This window comes from Mytilus edulis, chromosome 1 (genome assembly GCF_963676685.1).
Source record: "Mytilus edulis chromosome 1, xbMytEdul2.2, whole genome shotgun sequence".
Taxonomy (NCBI): Eukaryota; Metazoa; Mollusca; class Bivalvia; order Mytilida; family Mytilidae; genus Mytilus; species Mytilus edulis.
The window spans coordinates 104,086,426-104,106,688 of record NC_092344.1 but is presented as its reverse complement, the minus strand read 5'-3'; the positions used below and the strand labels follow the sequence as shown (position 1 = coordinate 104,106,688).

Below are 20,263 nucleotides of genomic sequence, written 5' to 3'. Positions count from 1 at the left end.
TTAACAATAATACCCCATGTCAGATTTGCCCTAAATGCTTTGGTTTTTGAGTTATAAGCCAAAAACTGCATTTTACCCCTATGTTCTATTTATAGCCATGGCGGCCATCTTGGTTAGTTGGCGGGGTCACCGGACACAATTTTTAAACTAGATACCCCAATGATGATTGTGGCCAAGTTTGGTTAAATTTGGCCTAGTAGTTTCAGAGGAGAAGATTTTTGTAAAAGTTAACGCCGGACGCAGGACGACGACGACGGACGACGACGACGGACGCCGGACGCCAAGTGATGAGAAAAGCTCACTTGGCCCTTTGGGCCAGGTGAGCTAATAAAAGGGGGGAATGTGGTATATACTTACTGGTCCCCATGGCCCTGTCTTCCAAACTGGACAGGGATTCAGGTTACAGGGTTCACTTGTAGATGGCATACGTCTATGGTTACAGAATCCATCTTCAATCTTCTTCTCCCTCTGGTAACAATGAACATCTCTATGTCTTGTTCCAGACCCACAAGTTGATGAACACTATAACAACAACCAAACAATATCAAAAGATGGGAACCACATGGTAAATACATAGCTAATTTGATTCTTGTATGCATGTACAAAAAATGTACTATTGATCATCTTCAGAACCTAACAATTCAAGATTTGAAAAAACTGAAGATGAAGACCATTACATTTTGCCATTTTCATTTCTTTTCTGGTTAAATTGTGTTTAAGGGTTTCTGCTTCATTTAAGTATACCTTCCATCTCTTTAAATATAGAATATGAATATAAACTTCTTTCTTGCTTTGTATACAAAGCCATGTTTTAATTCAAATAAAGCATGGTGTTAACATGCTGGCCATCACAATGGAATTTTTGCCTTTCCAATCATGGGCAATGTGTCTTATTGGTCCAATACAAACAAAACATTTCTCATTCTTCTTTGAATAATAAAAATAATTCTTTCATGATCTCCTTTTTTTCTTTTAGCATGACATGACAAATTCTTTCTCAAATAATGTATATATTACAGAATCTATTGTTGTATTCAAATGTATTGTGTTTCATCAAATGATTGATGTTTATTTGGATAGGGGCCTCAGTGAACGAGTGGTCTAAGTAGTCACTACTGTAATCACTAGCCAGCCAACACTGAGGTTGTGAGTTCCAACCCAGCTCGTGATGATGCACTAGACTCCAATTTTAATTGACTAGAATTGTCAGTTTTCCTAACGAAGGTTGCAGGTTTTCTCCAGGCACTCTGGCTTCCTCCACCAATACAAACTGGCCGACCCGAAAAATGCGGTGCTTAAAAGCAGAGCTAAAACACCAAAAATTGAAATCAAATAATGTTTATTTGAACTACTTACTCCTGACCAGGAAAATGTTCTCCACACAGCACACGGTTCATCATTACAAATCTTTGTAAGTATTTTTTCTGATGCTTGACAATCTTTATCTGGTAGTTTACGTCGACTGACATTAGTACACCATGATGTACGTGTCTGAATACCTCCATCACATGTCTGAGTACACTATAAGATAGAGAAATATAGAATAGAAATTGGAATTTTCAAGAATATTTAACTATAAGATTGCGACACAATGTTTCCTCTAATTTGTACTACATTAAACTTGAAAACATAATAAATTACTATAAATATCAGTTTACCATAATATTGTGTATGAGGTATATTAGTGCATTGTAAGAACATATTGTCAGTAAAAGGAACGCATGTACTTTAAGAATTATTTAATAATTATAATATAATATTGGTGCTGATTCAGATTAATTTATTTCCTGGTTAAATGGTGTTTAAGAATTGCAGCTGCATTTATTAGACTTCCCCTCTCTTTAAAAAAATAAAATAAAATGTTATAAATATTAAACAACCTATTTCTCAGCACACAATTATATGTTTTAGGCAAACATTTAAAAATCATGTTACCTTTGACCAGGGTGAGTATTCCCAATGAGTAGGATCACATCTTCCCATACAGGTAACCATGTCTCCTGGTCGTGGACTGAGATGGTCACATTCTGAAAGGTCTACATGTGCTTGTGTATAATATGTAGATTTTACACAATACACATTTTGTTTTGCCACACCTTCACCACATCTTACTGAACATTCCTCCATTTCTGTTTTCCATCTAAAGACAAACAAATTACAAGTTTAAGACTAGAACACAATTTCATTTCTCTACTTAATAGTATTTATATTTGGAAAAACTTATGACAAAAAAATATTTTTGAATAAAATTGTACACAATACCATAATGTTCAACTGAATCATTGATAGCTTTATGGATTGATTGATTGTTGTCTACTTAACTCCCAATTAGAGTTTCAAAGAAATCAATGTCAGAGAGAGAGATAGTTGGAGTTTCTTAAAAATCCATGTAATGTTATGGGACCATTTGAGGGATGAAGATGCAGAGAGAGAGAAAAAACATATTATTCATGAATTTGAAAGAAAAAAAATTGACACTATATTATCTTATATTTTAACATTTACCTTAATGAGCAATCATAGTTACATCTTCTCTGTTGATTTGGTGGTTTGGGTATCCTTAATCTAGTACATTTACTGTCAGAAACAACCATTCTGTTGTCATCATCACTTATACAAACGGCTGAACGTGTTCGTTTTCCTGCAGAAAATAACAATTTGAAGCAATTATATAAAACAGTTTTAATATGAAGTTGATGCTTGCTCATTGTAGAAGTATTGTGAATTCTAGATGTAATTTTCAGTTTTCTTCAAGGTTGAATTGCTGTCATTTACCATTGTATCTATTTTTATACTGCAAACCTCCTTCTGAATCAGCAAAATTGTCTTGACTATCATACAAGGTATACTGTTAATACATGTACATGATCTTGAAAGCATTTCTACCAAATTTGTATGCCTGGTCCAAATAAAGTTCATAATAGAAGAAACAATGCATGGTAATTTGCATTTATTCACATATGAAGCTGTTTATGATATTTCATTAATTTATTTTGATGACACTACACTTGGTGCATATACAATGATCTTTTCAAACATTGAACTTGTACAAGATGTCTTACGATGTCTTACAATGCCTTCAACGCCTACATAAAGGTACAAGATGACCTTTACAATTGAAAATTAATGATTAGGTGCTGTGGATAACCAGGTTCAAAATTGTTATCACTAGCTCACCTTTAACTTTCTATAGAAATTACTATTAGATCAACATTTAAAATCAGTTCTGATATTGAAAAAAATAATCAATTGATTAATTTGGACCAAGTTTTATATCAATCTTTATACCAATAGGACACTGAACCTCATTGAAAATGTAAAATACAAATTCATTACAAAGTGAAAATGTCACACTGGAAATTAAAACAAATGCCAAAAAGTAAAATAAAAAGATTTTTTTTTTAAACTGCAATAAAATTAAGGGAAGATCCAGGGTATGAGTAAAGGGGGTGTAATTGTCCAAAATGAACCACTGAGCAAAGTGAAGTAAATTAGTTCTGACAATTTTCAGACAAAAAAAAAAGAGTTATTTTTATCAAAGTTTAAAGTATAATTACCATTACAGAGATGACTACATTCACTCCACATTTCTTGGTATCTGTATACGTATTTGGTATCAACAGAAAATGCATATGAGTAGTCTACATTGGGTGGATTCACTTTACCTACTGACAGAACCTGCAAGACATACAACAGGTTAATAACACAGCACAAAATATTTTACAAAATAATTTCATTGAGAACAGGGCCAATAAGCTAATTTCTTGAAAAAATCAAGTCTTATACATTGTATCTGAATTTTTTCAAGCTTCTAACTTTTTTTTTATCTAACCATAAATATACTGTCAGTAGAGACCTAAGTAAAACCTACATGGTTGGATGGAGAGTTGTCTCATTGGCACTCATACCACATCTTCCTATATCTATGTAATGCTGTTTAGTCCATCTGTAACATTTCATATTTGTTTTTTTGTTTATTGTTTAGTCATTAAAAAAAGGCTGTTGATTTATTTGCTTTACAATTAATCATGTTGTGGCCTTTTATAGCTGACTATACAGTATGTTTTCTCCCCATTGTTGAAGGCTGAATTGTGATCTTTCCCCTTCATTTGGATAGCTGTCTCATTGGCATTCATACCATTAACTTGCTACATTGTACAATATGTTAGAACTTTTTAATTCATATATCTTCCAAGTTTATCTAAAGATGCTGCAACAGTCATCAATTATCTAGTGCAATTAAAATATTTGTAATGTGACTAGTCCTTTACCAGTAATGTAATAGTGTCTTTGATTGGTCCAGAAGCATTGATCATTTCTATCACAGTATCAGATCCACTGTACTCTATAATGGTCCCTGCTGCCTTTATTTTGGTCACTGCACTATCTATCACCTTCTTTCCATTCAGTATAAAAGCCCCAGTTGAATTCTGCAAAGCTGAAAATGTCAGATAAAAACTTATGTCTTCTTACAATCATACATGTTTTCTTGCAATTCATTAATTTAGACATGTATATAAAAATGAGCTTAAGAAGCACCCTTATTGTTTGTAAGATAATACACCTTTTTTAATAGGATAAAAGTCATATTTTTGTATTCTAACAGGATTCCTTCGACCTTTTTGATTACAATGTTATTGTTTTTTTTGTACCAATCATGCACTGATATTGGACCATAAAATACTACTTATGTATTTTTGTGTTTTTGTTAAATATAGTGTGTTCATACAAATATATAAAGGATATGATTTGGTGTTTCTGAGAGTCTAGTAAACAAAGTAGATTTGAAAGGAATACCTCTTTTATTGTTCTTCATCTTTACACTTATTGAGAGATCCTATATAATTATTGAATAATTTAAAAAAAAAAAATGTTTGAATTGAACATCATGGTTTTCAAGAAATGCTGTTTTTAAAAACAATTATAACATATCTTATGTTTAAAACGTGTACTTTAAATATGTAAATGGGAAGAATATATAGGTCAAATCTTCTAAATCTGCACCTAGGGGCTAACCTGATTTCATTTTAAAAAGTACAATATTTTAATTGATTTCATTTACATCTCTTAAACAAGATTTTTTTCTATATAACTAAAACTTCTAATTCCGTGTGCAATTAGCTATCATTTTAGTATTAACAGTGAACTATAATTTGGTCATTTTATTTCTATAAAAAGTAACAATGTCCCAAAGGCTATAAATAAAATTACCTAAATAGGTTTCATCCTCTTTAAGATTCATATAACCTTTCTGTTTGACTTTAATGTCTCTTGCCCCTACTGGAAACTTGTGAACGATATTATAACCGTAAACCACATTATTAAACGTATTAGAGATTTTCTTTGTATGACAAGTAGAATTGTCCCCTCCACAGATTCCACATCTGTCCACTTTCATGTCAGAGCCAAGTCGATTGTCACAGCCAGCTTTCTACAGACAGAAAAACAAACAAATCAATGCTGTAACATGCTGCTTTATTATACAGCATGGTTTATTTCAAGAACTTAATGACATAAATGGACAAACAAGTCGTGCAAGATAGCTGCCCTTCACAACACTGTCTGATGTCAAACTTGATATACTTGTTTATAATATACAATAAGGAGACTTTTTATTAGATGCTTCAATATATACTTGAGATCTTATTGAAATGTGTTATTCAGCCTGACACCATTACTGACAGATTAATATGGGTTTTCACAGCAAAGGAGTGTGATGTCAATAACCAAATTTACAACATTGACAACATTTACAATACAATATTACGTATATAAAACTCTCTTTTAAAATAAACAGATAAAAATCCATTCACAAAAGGTCTGCAGGTCAAGCACTAACTCAGTTGTTTTGTTAAGGAAAGTGATTTTATTATATTTAATTATTTAAATACTAACCATACATTTTCCATTGACACATATATCATAAGAGTCAGGTCTGCATTTGGTTCCATCAATAACTTTGTCCTTCAGTTGATAGTAGGCACTGGTATGTGAGGCTTGGCAGTATAGTTTACAAGAGTCTTTCAATCTTACTGTATAAAGACATAATACATGCTGTATATAGCATCAAAATGATGTATGACTTGGCATGCTAATTTAGTGGCACAATTATTGAATCAATAATTCTAAATCATATTTTATTCTCTTTAGATTAACATCAACTGTTTTCTATAATTCTTTACTAAAAAAGTTGGTGCAGTAAAGGGATAACTTATAAATTCTCAAATGAAAAATGGCTACCTACTTCCAGAATATTTTGGTATCCAATGAACAGTTGACGGCAAGCCCTGAATTTTGGCAGAGTTATTGAAAGCTGCACACTGCATCTGACGGAAATCCTGAGAACCAGGTGGACATTCCTAGGAAATAATCATTTGTATAATGAATTCATTATTCAAAATAAACATTAAAACATTTAATACATGTTCCCATCTGTTTCAAATGTTTTTTTATTGAAGTATAAAAACTATTCCGTTGATTAATACAATTTTTGCTATAAATCTGGTAATTAAATGACGTAAATGATTTGTTAACTCACAAAGAGCCATCCATATACAGGAGTATTTAAACAGTTAATTCCCAAAATCATTATCATTTATTGCCATAAATTTGATTGTATAAAAATAACATATTTTTTTACTGATAATACCAATTAAATAAATAGTGATGGTTTGTTTGATGTATTTATTCAATTATTTGAATGACGTTTCAGCACTGGGTAATATTAAAAATTTCACAAAATACAAAATATGTTATATAATTGGGAAAACACATTTGTTCTAGAGGAATGGCAATTGCTTATTTTTTTTACTGTAAAACTGTATTTATGAGAAAACAAAATTGTGATGTCATACATATTTTATAAATTTATATATCTATATATTATTTCTGGCATAATCTACCTTAAGATTGCATGATCTGTATCTTGTTCTACGACCTATACAATACTTTCCTCCGTTGGACGGTCTGTGAAAAAAGCATATAATGTAAATTACTTTTTTGGACTATTGACTTAATCTGCTGAAACAGCAGAATTGAAGAACAAGAGTGTTCCGTAAGAAATATTTTGAAAGCACTCTTACAATATGGGTTTTAAATCACAGCCATAGGAGAATTTGGCTCTATCTTCAACAAAAAGTGTGCTTAAGCTGAAAACCATTTTTCAACAATTATTAATCAATATGAATTTTTGACATCACTAGTTTCTTAAGAATACACTAAAATCTAAATTTGTAAATTTGACTGTAAATAGAACAGCGGCCAGATTGTATGATTATTAAACACAGTAGGCAGATTGTTCCATTTAAATGTTGGCAAGTCAAAATTTTACTGTTATAAATTTTAGTATTTATAGTTTCCTGCAATATATCATCATTTTAAAATGCTTAAAAATTGGGTTAAATATGAAAAGCAGATAACAGTTATGGCATCAAAGACGTCCTTCTGACAGAGGATTATTTCATCATATTAATAACTTATCAACCTTTCATGACAAGAAATTTCTGAAATGTAGTTTTTGAATAATTTTAATCTCTTAAGGCTTTATCAAAATCTTAACCTTTTCATCAAAACACAATTTTAAATAATGCATACACATAATTCAAATACAACTACTAGAATAGGTCACAATTTTTAACCTAAGAGAAAAATTATTTCCCCAATCTTAAGACTACCAGCAAAACACCAAAGAAACCTGAATGTTGAATATTCTTAAAATATAAATTATAATCAACCAAAAAAATTACATATGATTTTACACATTTTGCAATATTTTCTTTTATTTGAGATAAATGGAAACTGAAACTTTGAAAAAAGTTATGTTTAATAGAAGCTACTTCTACAAAAAAGAATCAACTGGAGATTTGAATGCTGAAATCACAGAGCTGATACTATTAACAATAAAGGTTTTATGATTGATGTGCTTTATATAGACTAATATCATAACACACAAGAGTGCACACGCTGAAATTTCTCACCTTCTTTACTAATCATTGATATTATGTTGATAGTCCTAAATATAAAGCTCACATAAACTTAACATTAACCAAGAAAACTAAACATTGACCAATAAACCATGAAAATGAGGTCAAGATGATGAACCATGCCAGGCAGATATGTACAGTTAACAATTCTTCCATACAACAAATATAGTTGACCTATTGGTTATAGTTTAAGAAAAACAGACCAAAACACAAAATCTTAACACTGAGCAATGAATCGTGAAAATGAGGTCAAGGTCAAATAAAACCTGAGCAACTGACATATAGATCATAAAATATTTCAATACACCAAATATAGTATACAGTATAAGAAAAACAGACCAAAACACAAAAACTTAACTATAACCACTGAACCATGAAAATGTGGTCATGGTCAGATGACACCTGCCAGTTGGACATGTACACCTTACAGTCCTTCCATACACCAAATATACTAGACCTATTGCTTATAGTATCCAAGATATGGACTTGACCACCAAAACTTAACCTTGTTCACTGATCCATGAAATGAGGTCGAGGTCAAGTGAAAACTGTCTGACGGGCATGAGGACTTTGCAAGGTATGCACATGCCAAATATAGTTATCCTATTACTTATAATAAGAGAGAATTTAACATTACAAAAAATCTTAACTTTTTTTTAAGTAGTCACTGAACCATGAAAATGAGGTCAAGGACATTGGACATGTGACTGACAGAAACTTCGCAACATGAGGCATTAATACACAAAGTATGAAGCATCCAGGTCTTCCACCTTCTAAAATATAAAGTTTTTAAGAAATGAGCTAACGCCGCCGCTGTAGCCGCCGGCGGATCACTATCCCTATGTCGAGCTTTCTGCAACTAAAGTTGCAGGCTCAACAATAAAACTGTGTGGTATCCCCCACCCCCATTACCCGATCTATTTTAAGCAGTGTAAATTCAATGTAACATGGAATATACCTTGGACTGCTACATTTCCTGATAGAGGTCCTTATTCCTCCTCCACACAACCTTGAACAATCACCATACTCCTCCCATTTTCCCCAACCTCCATCTATAGGTTTATAGCTCTTCTTGTATCTACATTCGCCATGCCAGCACCACTGTAAAATAAATATTTTCTTTTCAGTTATAATTATCTTAAGAACTAGCAACCATAAAAGTGAAAGTAAATCACATACAGATAAAAGTTATGTCAGAGAAACCACTATATTGGAAATATGGGACACATAGTAATTCATCTGAAGGACAAAATACCGTTCTTAGAGTTTTGGAAGATAAAATAGTTTTTAGAAATTGAAAAACACAACATTTTTTACAGTAACCTATTTCATGAAGAACTTGCTCTTGGGTAAATTTGGACACATTAACTTATTTTTATGATTTTATTCCTCACTACATATTTTCCTTTCAATCATTCACTAAACCTATTAGATTTCATCAAAAATAAGTTAAATATGCAAATTCCTTGACTTTTACTAAAATGGTAAATTTTATGCTAACTTTGACATAATGTTACTTTGTTCAAAGGGCTACATCTAACAATAAAGCTGTAATTACCCAATAAAATCTTTGCAAACATTAAAATAATATGAATTTAATATTATAATTATCATTATTAAATATTCCATGAGTTTCAAGATGACTGCACAAAATGGATAATTTATCTGAATTATGACATAACAATCTAAGGAAAAACTATTATGTCTTTAGATCACCATATCATTATCTGGTGGATAAATTTGATTCTAATGCAAAAATATATGATGTAAATTCATCATACCAACAATAACTGTAACTCTTCTACATATTATGTAACCTGGAACCAATAAAATAACCGTTAAATATCTACTTTAACCACATTATAATGTCAGTGTGAGTAGTAATACAAATAATTTAATCAAACGAAACATAATATCATTTTAACCTCTTTAAAACCTTGGAATGATATGGAGCAAGTGCATTTCTTTAAAGAGTTGTAATATTATACTGATGCAATTTCATTCTTGAAAATTTCTTCATTCTTTCAAAAGTTTGTTTGGCTAAATGTTTACCAATAAAAATAAAATTGCCCCCAAATGACAAGCAGACAACATCATTATCATTGTGTTGTACTTTTACCAGGTGGTGATGTCTGGGAGGAACTAGTAGTCTAATTTTATTGGTTTATATAATGACAAATTACAACATATATTTTCAAGTTTTTGGACATTAAACCAAGATTAAAAAAAAATAACACAATATTTATTGACTTTTACTGCACAGAACTACAAGAAATAAATCTTTGAATAGAAATATAATCATACATTTTAGCAAAATTATGAAAATCTTGAAAGTATGAGCTAGACAACCTCCTAAATCAGTTTATACCATAAATATTCAGAACATGCACATAGAACAGCTGACATCCAGTCAATAAAATAAATTCAGACATTCTGTGTTAATTATGAAAATCTTCTCTGTATCAATTTGACAGTCTCTTAAAATATAGGCTGGGTTCCACAATAAAACATGTGCAAGATAAAATATCTGCATGTAAAAAGTCATAACGATTTGAAAACCTATAAATCAAAATTGTGAATTGGAAATTTTTCCAAATTATACCATTTTCCCTAGAAACCCAGTTACGTAACTACTTAATAAACAGTGACAAGCGTTCTAAAGTATTTGTGCCAGAGAAGCAGAAGATGTTTTTACAATGATCCTATTCTTCAAGTATACATGTCTGACAAAAAACTTCTCAAATCATGCTATTTTTAATCAAAGAAGAGATCATTACATACTAATTATATAATCTGCCAAATCATTCAAATTGTTCAACAGTGTCTGATTTTCTGAAGATGCCAGCCATAAGAAAAGTGTTACATTTAAATATAGTATCTCTAAAACATTGGAAGCTTCAAAAATAAGAGTTTGAAAGATTGATACTGGCTGAATTATAAGTAAATATAATTGAAATTGAAAATTTCTTGGGACAGCAAAGTCAACAACTGTGGATTCATTATTTTTCATTAGATACCAATTTTCGTGGATTTCGTGGGTACAGGTGAACTACGAATTTAAATATTCAACGAATTACAAATTTTCCATATACTTGTATGCAGACATTAGAAAAACCACGAAATTTAAATATCCACGAAAGTGTAAGTTTTCCTCAATCCCGAAAAAGATTGTATTCAAATCAGATGTTTGATTTATTTGTTGATGTTGAGTTACATACCCTGTTAGATCCACAATCAGTTCCGTCTGCCCAGGGCATATGTAAAGTCCTACATTTCTTGTATGTGTCCTTTAAATCTGTACACCATAGCTTTCCACAATCATCCGCCTATAAAAAATAATCATCTCTTCTACTATAATGCTTTTAAAGAAAATTATATTCTTGAATCATAGAACTACAAGCCACTGAATGCACATGCATTAACAGCAAAACATAACAGTACATTTTCAGCAATCTTCTTTTCAACATAACCTTCTCTTACTTTCTTGTGGGTTATAAATTATAGAAGAAAAATCTTAACCTTTTTAAGCTATACATGACTTTCAATTATAACCTTTCGCCTCAAAACTGGGCCTTTCGGGTAAACTTTGTATAAGTGAATTGAAAAAAATACAAAAAACTTTAGAATCTTCATTGTTTAGTTACTTTAATTATTAATTCAATGCATTAGCTATTCAACCTAATGTAAAACATTATGACATTACAGTTGTCTTACCATGAATGGACAGATAGCATAATCTTTTCCAAAAGACAGTTGACATTGCCTGTTGACATTGTAATATTTAGATACTTGTTCTCCATGGTGTACTGGCTGGATATATTTTGTTTCTGTTGGCTTGTCTAACAAACACTCCGTGAAACCTGCACTGCACCAAAGAATGAACACAAAGGATAGTCATTATTACTTAAAACATGGTTAAAATATAATATAGAGACTATATAAAGAGGGTGAAGCTGCAATACCTCCCCCTACACTGTCTTTGTCTCAAAAAATTAAACAATTATTCCCATTACATTATTCTACTTGTTTGAAAATGAATATGTTTTTTGTTTTAAGTTGCATAAAAGTCATATTTTTCTTGGTGAATGTATAACAAATAATATCATCTGTCTAATATAATTAGATATAAAAAGATGTGGTATGAGTGCCAATGAAACAACCTTCCTTCCATCCAAGTCACAATTTGTAATAGTAAACCATTTTAGGTATACACTAGATAAATTTTCCAGAATGCAGAGTTGTTCAACTATTTTAGTTATTTAAATTATTTAAAGAAAGCTAGAATCATACTCAATAAATTTTGTCAGTAGAAGTGCACTGCATCGAGACCACGACCAAGGACTAATATTGTGGTCAAGTGTTGGTGCCATCACATTGTTCCTAGTATCTCTTTTGTTGTATTTCAGACATGGAGGTTGGTCATCATGAGGTAAATTAAATCTGGAAAAACAACAAATACCTTTTTTTTAATTCAATTATCTAACAAGTTAAAATAATATTTTGTTTAATATTAAGCAGATTTATGTAGGAAGTTTGAACAGATATTTATCCAATTTTTGAAGGAAGGTTGGACAGATATTTAGCAGATTTATGTAGGATGAGGGAAAGCTAGAATTAAAAAAATGCTGTCATTAAAGATTAACCACACAGATGTCTAATACAAAAGCAAGTGCTCAATGCTTTAAGATTGTGCAGTAGTTAAACTTAGTACAGCAGTACATAATGCTTAAAGATTGGGCAGTAGTTAAACTAAGTACAGCAGTACATAATGCTTAAAGATTGGGCAGTAGTTAAACTAAGTACAGCAGTACATAATGCTTAAAGATTGGGCAGTAGCTAAACTTAGTACAGGACAAAAAGAAAAATGTGAAACCACATTATAATATCAAGGACTTTCAATCATTGTGAATCATATCAAATATAATTTTACTACCTAACCTCTAAAAAAAGATGTGAAAACAGTCTGCACTCTCTATAAGGAGGGATGACTAACTTAACCACATTGAAGTAGAAAATATATGAACATGTATCAAAATATTGGCATATAAATCAAAGAAACCACAATATTTAAAGGGGTTGTGTGGTTATAACAAGAGATGATGAATCCTCTGATTACATAATTACAAACATTCTACCTGACAATCACAGGTAAATCACCATCAATATACAAACCTGACCCAAAACAGGGTTTTTATAGAACACTAATGTCATGTTTTTTTATATTCTTACCTAAATTTTTCTATTCCTGATGCAATAAAAGCCTCATTGCACTCCATAGGAATGAAGGAAATAGTTCCTTAATGTTAATAGATATTGTAGATATAAGAAATTTACAGCATGTATGACTTTGAAGGAATATAATTTCTGGCAGGTGGTTATATAATCAAATCTTTGATAAAAGATACCAGAATGCATATCTGATAAACATTTGACAGAGGTGAGAGGAAACTATAATTAAATTGAACATGTAATCAAATTGTACAACTCCCTACTTGCTTTTCAATTATTGCTGAATCAGCTTTATATTTTTTCCAATGCAGTTGTGTATCTATGAAGGAACAAACTTCCTGATGAACTAGCTATTAAAGATAAATTCAGCCTAACATGGAGAGTCTAAGTTAAAATGACAGGCCTAGCTGTTATCATTTACAACTGCACTGGCTCACCAGTTCACACTGAAACTTTGTCAAATATCTGTCAACAAAATTTGTAAATTTACAATGAAATGAAAACTAAACAATCAATCACCAGCCTTGAAAATTTGTCATGTATGTGTTTCCTTTACACCTAAAAGACTGACTCCAAAATGACAGGGTGACAGTAAACGATAATAGTTTATACTAACACTAGCCCATTTTGGATACACCCATGTAATTTGGACATTTCAGTACCAGCTGTTTCTGTATCTGGAGTATACAATAACAGTATTGGTAAACATTTACCATCATAAAACTATGACCTGTTATGGGAATGTTTATTTGTTTTAGACTGACATATACATGGACATTTGTGTGAGAAGGTCAACAATCCAAGACATACTATGAACTTTAAAAGGGGGAATTGTTTAACATTTTCTCGTTCAATGTTCATTTTAAAAAGGATATGGCCTTAAAAACATATATAGAAGATACCAAATGTGTTTTCCGTAATTTTGACAAAATTATTACCATACCATAATAATAAAATAATCACTGCATGATGATCAGACTGTAACACTGATTTCAAAACGGATTCCAAAAATAAACATTGAGCCTTTTATAGCTGTAGATACCATAATTTGGATACCTGGAAGTTGACCAGCATTGAGACAGCAAGCCTCACAACTTCCAATACCATTAAATACAACAATTAGTTAAAGATTATTTCATGGTAATTTATTTACATACTAAGTATATCTGAATGATATATACAATTTGTCATCTTAATGGTCAATCTGTTCACATTAAGTTGACTGAATAAGAGCATCATACAGCATGTCAACACAGGTTGTCAATTATAACACTTTAGTTACCTCAATATCAATTAACATTATAACATTAGAGAACAGTAATGTTTTATACCATAATATAGAACATCAGGTGATTTATGATTCCTTGGCCCTAGAGATTTCTCCTGTGTAACATATTCAATTAGCCTCTTATTTTTAAATAACACTCAGAACTGATTGATAAAATTGTGTATTATGTAATAAAGTAAATAGCCAGAGTCAATATTAAATTATTATCACCCTTACTTCAAACAAATATTAACTTTCCTTATCAGTCATAAAATATTCAACATTTTAAGAAAAGATGAATTCCCCTTTAAAATGTTTAAAGAACTATACAATTTTTCTAACCCAGAATTTGTCCTATTGTTTAGCCATAAGAATGGTTGTTTATAACTTTGAGCATTTATCAATAACTAATAATGACAGAGACTTCTCAACTTTTATAGTCTATGTAATATACATTGACCTTAAAGTAATGAAAACAGAATGGGGTTAAGATTTGAAACTATTGATCACTTCAAAATGTATCAAAATAATGAATATCAAACAGTCACGACAATAAAACAAATTGAGACCAACCATTTTTCTTCCAAAGTTATTCTTCTACCAGTATTTCTAAGCCATTCCCCCAAAAAAATCATAATGTCTAATTTTTCAATTGCATTCATGTATGTATCGTACCAAAGTCAATTTTTTTTTTATAAAAATCATTGATTGAGATAAAACAAAATAAAATGAAAGGCACATACACAGAACTATATTTATTGGAACTGTATTGTTTTATAAAAAAAGCTTTTGAATTGAGTAGCAAAATTGGCTTAAAAGTGCACCTTTACTTATTAGCCTTTGAATTATATTCCAAAGCATGGCACGCGACACATTTCCAACAGTCCAATACATTTACACCTCTAGACCTTTTTCCATACATATTTCAATGATATATTTAATTGATTTTAACTTAAAAGAATATTGGCACAGACATATATGTGAATATGAAGAGGGTATTGTTTTGGATCAGTTCCCCTTTGACTATCACACCTGTTATACTACAAGGATCATTTGTTTTAAGACAATAGAATATGTCATATTACAGTACAGGGTACAAATAAAGCACAATCAGAAACCACAAAAAGATATTATATAGGTATGATAGGGCACCACAAAAAAGATATTAGATATGTATAATATGGCCTTTAACAACAATTTGACAATAAAAAGAACTGTCAATTAAAGGTGCAAAACATTAATTAACAAAGTGGCAAACACCTGGAACTATGTAAAGTATGAAGAAACTGTCACAAAAATAATTATCCTTATTTGAAGTATTTCATACTGTTATTTTTAATTATTTACAATTTTGGCATCATATCTATCTTTTTCTCATCAGAAAATTAATTTATGACCAAGCAGTCTGTTCATATCCTATCTTGATAAAGGTTGAGTCCTTCACTAGCTGAGTCATTATAAAAGTTAGGTAAACCAACCTCTTATGGAAAGAAAGGACATCAGGTCACCTAATAAAAAACAGTTTGCAACTCAGAAGTCCATGCAAAAATAAAAGGAATAAATTAACCAACTTCAAATGGAAGGAAGGGACATCAGATCACCTAATAAAAAACAGTTTGCAACTCAGAAGTCCATGCAAATACAATAGGAATAAATTAACCAACTTCAAATGGAAGGAAGGAACATCAGATCACCTAATAAAAAACAGTTTGCAACTCCGAAGTCCATGCAAATACAATAGGAATTAATTAAACAACCTCTAATGGAAGGAAGGGACATCATGTCAACTAATGAAAAACAGTTTGCTACTCTGAAGTCCATGCTAATACAATAGGTAAACTATCGTTATCAACCTCTTGTGGAAGGAAAGGACATCAGGTCACCTAATAAAAAACAGTTTGCAACTCAGATGTCCATGCAAATATAATAGGAATAAATTAACCAACCTCTTGTGGAAGGAAGGGACACCATGTCAACTAATGAAAAACAATTTGCTACTCTGAAGTCCATGCAAATACAATAGGAATAAATTAACCAACCTCTAATGGAAGGAAGGGACATCATGTCAACTGATGAAAAACAGTTTGCTACTCTGAGGTCCATGCTAATACAATAGGTATAAATTACCGTAATCAACCACTTGTGGAAGGAAAGGACATCATGTCAACTAATGAAAAATAGTTTGCTACTCTGAAGTCCATGCAAATATAATAGGTATCAATTAACAATTGAAAAATTCATCAATTCACAGTGCAAGATATAACTTTGACTTATCTAATTTTTAAGATACAACTTTCACTTATCAGTTTCCAAGCTTTACTCCCTTAAACTATGTATTATAAACAAATAGATGAACCTTTTTGAAATTTGAAGATTCTTTTATCCCTATGTAAAAGTACTTTTAAATTTTCATTTTTTTTTCTTTATCATGAAATATGATGCTTTTTATTCATTTCTGAAGGCACTGATTTTTTATATAAAAATAATGCTTCTTAAAATTGAAGTGGCTTGCCCCCTGTAATGTAACAAAGTGACATGACCTCTTCAAGAGATTTGTTTTGTGTATTGGTCTTTGTTTAAAATGACAGCTGTTCTATGATCACCCTAACGTAGCAATTTATACTGCACACTATGTTAGCAAGGGAGATTATAAAGAGTTCAACAAATTACAAATTATAGCAATTTACCCCATGTGTTTTTAACAAACCACCCTCATGGTATCAGGTATAGAGCCCTCAAGGAATATCAAAATACAATTTTTAATCAATTGTGAATATCTTATTATTTGTCATTATTTCAACCTTATTATTTGATATTTAAGACATATCATTATTACAGGACTTAAGTATTTCCACCTATCTGTTATCAAAGCCTTTGATAAAGGAGTAATATTTATCAAAATATGACATTTTATACAACTAATACTTGAACTTATTTTATTCCATTCTTTCAATTTTCGTGTCTCTTTTGTATATTTCAGGTCCTATGATAAAGGTTGCCTTTTACATAGCATTATTATTTTTTTTTTATAGCTTTTAAATTATTATCTGTCTAAACACAAAAACTAAAGTTTGTCCTGAACTTTGTCTTTATAATATTTATTAAGTTAAAAACTTTTAGTCAAAACTATGTTTGCCTTTTCTAAGCATTCATGAAATGTAGATTAACATAGTACAGTCATAAGATACATAGAATTGAGAGGAATAAAACATTTTGACATAAAATTATGATTAATTGGTGGATTTCAGTTATTTTAAAGTCTAAAGGCTAAACATTTCATGCATTTCCAGAAGAAATGTATGGGTAATTTGTTTAAAATGTTACCTAGCTGTTGAAAAGAATATATGTAAGTTTTATGAAGACTAGATAAACGTATGCATGTACATTTTCCTGATCTTGAGTTCATAATACTGATCTGTATCAGAGATGTTCCTTTAGTAATATTGACAGAACAATACCATTTAATTTGTTTGTCTGTTATATCTATTTATATAATAGTTGTTTTCTTTTATTAAACTTATCACAAGCTCGATTATTTAACAACTCATATAGTAATTAAAAACTTTATAATTAATTTGTACTTTTAAAAAATAATCAACTCTTCAGTAAAGTACATTTGACCTTTCTAATCATATCATCAAACAATCTGAGTCTAAAAGTACTTTATAAACAAAGGTAAATAAAATAAACTTTGCTCAAAGCAGCCTACTAAAATCCATAGTAACTGGTTTTGTTACTGAGAAGTAGGTGTTAACATGCAGTTTTTTCAACAACAACAAGGGTAGGGACGACCTAAAAATAATAACATGTAAAACATGTACTTACACATGGCCTAATTCATGAGCAATGGTATAAGCTGAACTAATTCCATTATCTTCTATAATGGAACAACTTTTTAGCGGGTCACACATGGTCCCTACTTCTGCTAAACCTGTCAACAGAAACGTATGTTTAAAACACATTTTGTTTTGAAAAGATGTTTTACAAGGCATCTTAATGATTCATGAGAATACCTATATTTTCTTATTTTCATAACAACTAATATTGTGCCAAATTTCTTGACTTTGCAAAATTTATCCTGTTTCAGAAGGAACATTGATAAATTCTAAGCAAATGTAACAAAAAATATCATAAGGGGATACCTGAAATAAACAAGATAATGTATACATAAAGGAACATTTAAAAATACATACTCAGAATAAAATGTAAATGAATATAAAAATACATGCCCAAAAGCAAAATAGTTCTACAAAAAAAATCAAATTTTTGTCTGTGCAACTTATGAGTCAAATACATCTTAAGGTAGTGTAAAAATTATAAAAATCTGGTAATTAATTGGAAATTAGCATAATAAACATTATTAAACATGGAGGTGTAAAATAAATGAGCATTTTCCTTTGCCAAAGGGGAAGATGTAACACATTATATTTCATTTTGTTAATCTTCGCATTTTACACACAAGTCTTGGACATCCCTATCAGTATCAGTTTTATCATGATTTAATTAAACGACAGCTAATAAGATGCAGCGGACAAAAACAAAGTTTTTATAGCTTCCCTGTTAGACACAGACATCAAGCTCACAGTGTCTACAACATTCCAGTTAGACACAGACATCAAGCTCACAGTGTCTACAACATTCCAGTTAGACACATACGTTAAGCTCACAGTGTCTACATCTTTCCAGTTAGACACATACGTCAAACTCACAGTGTCTTTAACTTTCATGTAGACACAGAGGTCATGGTCACATTGCCTGCATCTTCCCTGTTAGACACAGAGGTCAGACTCACATTTCCTAAAACTTCCAAAATAAGACACAGAAGTCAGGATTTCATGGTACATGTATATAGCTTCCCTGTTAGACTTAGAGGACAAAAGCACTAGATCTGTACGACATTCATACAAAATGCTATCACTTAACCTCTATGTCAAGCTGAACAGAAAAAGTATTTATGCTTTTCAATGATTGAAATGCAAACTGGGTAATTTCATTTGTTTATTCTCATATAAGAAATTCCTTCTTCATTGTTTCATGTCGTTTTTAAATGCATTCTTTACTTGTCAAAAAGTTGTCATTTCAGGAGAGAGCAGATCTATGTGACTATAAGGGTAACAATTATGGGATGAGTCCCACTGTGTGATCATTATGGTCGCTACAAGACATTATCTTTATTGCTTCTTTATCTTCTTTGTCGCTGTAATCTCTTCACAGGCCATAATTAGTCTTGTCATATGATCATTTTATGAAATTTTAATCTCTAAACTCATAACTTGTACTTTCTCAGTTTTCAAATAATATCTTTCATAGTTTCTCGGTTTTCATTAAAATGGTTAAACTTTAAAAGATTATTTAACTGCTTTTGTCAAATTGAAATAAAACTTTATACAGCACAAAGATCTTCAATAGCCTAGAGGTTAATAGCCAGACCTCAAAATATATACTATACCTTTACAATAAAAAGTATGCAAAATCTCCACTGTAGAGTTGAATCATTAAAATTTGGTGAATGATACAAAACTAGAATAAGACCCACCGCATAAAAATTTTATATTGGGTCATAATAAATAAACTATCTTTTAAATTTTGCTCGGTTCTTAAAATATACTGAAGTTTTTTTTCATTGGCTGTTGAAAGCATAAGCATGAATGAAAGTTTCATGTAATTTTTCTATATGAAAATTCAGTGCACAAATTTAAAAATTTAAAATTTCGATGTATCCTTTATTTTGTCACTAAATAAGTCAACCCATAATATTAAGTAATTGTGTGAAAAAAAATTCAAA

The 20,263-nt window shown here is 30.7% G+C and overlaps 1 protein-coding gene across 3 annotated transcripts in view; it reads right to left on the bottom strand.

The window, feature by feature from the left end:
• LOC139516746 (A disintegrin and metalloproteinase with thrombospondin motifs 9-like) overlaps nucleotides 1–20,263 on the bottom strand; it is a 116,197-nt gene that overhangs the window by 36,393 nt on the left and 59,541 nt on the right. For all 3 annotated transcript variants that reach the window (XM_071307034.1, XM_071307041.1, XM_071307050.1), the window contains 15 exons: nucleotides 18,304–18,409; nucleotides 12,273–12,422; nucleotides 11,697–11,847; nucleotides 11,201–11,308; nucleotides 8,941–9,083; nucleotides 6,903–6,966; nucleotides 6,245–6,359; nucleotides 5,896–6,032; nucleotides 5,212–5,431; nucleotides 4,272–4,438; nucleotides 3,558–3,678; nucleotides 2,506–2,641; nucleotides 1,936–2,140; nucleotides 1,357–1,521; nucleotides 358–522 (listed from right to left, as the gene is read on the bottom strand). In XM_071307034.1, the coding sequence (XP_071163135.1) occupies nucleotides 358–522; nucleotides 1,357–1,521; nucleotides 1,936–2,140; nucleotides 2,506–2,641; nucleotides 3,558–3,678; nucleotides 4,272–4,438; nucleotides 5,212–5,431; nucleotides 5,896–6,032; nucleotides 6,245–6,359; nucleotides 6,903–6,966; nucleotides 8,941–9,083; nucleotides 11,201–11,308; nucleotides 11,697–11,847; nucleotides 12,273–12,422; nucleotides 18,304–18,409 (2,153 nt within the window). The remainder of the gene's footprint in view (nucleotides 1–357; nucleotides 523–1,356; nucleotides 1,522–1,935; nucleotides 2,141–2,505; nucleotides 2,642–3,557; nucleotides 3,679–4,271; nucleotides 4,439–5,211; nucleotides 5,432–5,895; nucleotides 6,033–6,244; nucleotides 6,360–6,902; nucleotides 6,967–8,940; nucleotides 9,084–11,200; nucleotides 11,309–11,696; nucleotides 11,848–12,272; nucleotides 12,423–18,303; nucleotides 18,410–20,263) is intronic.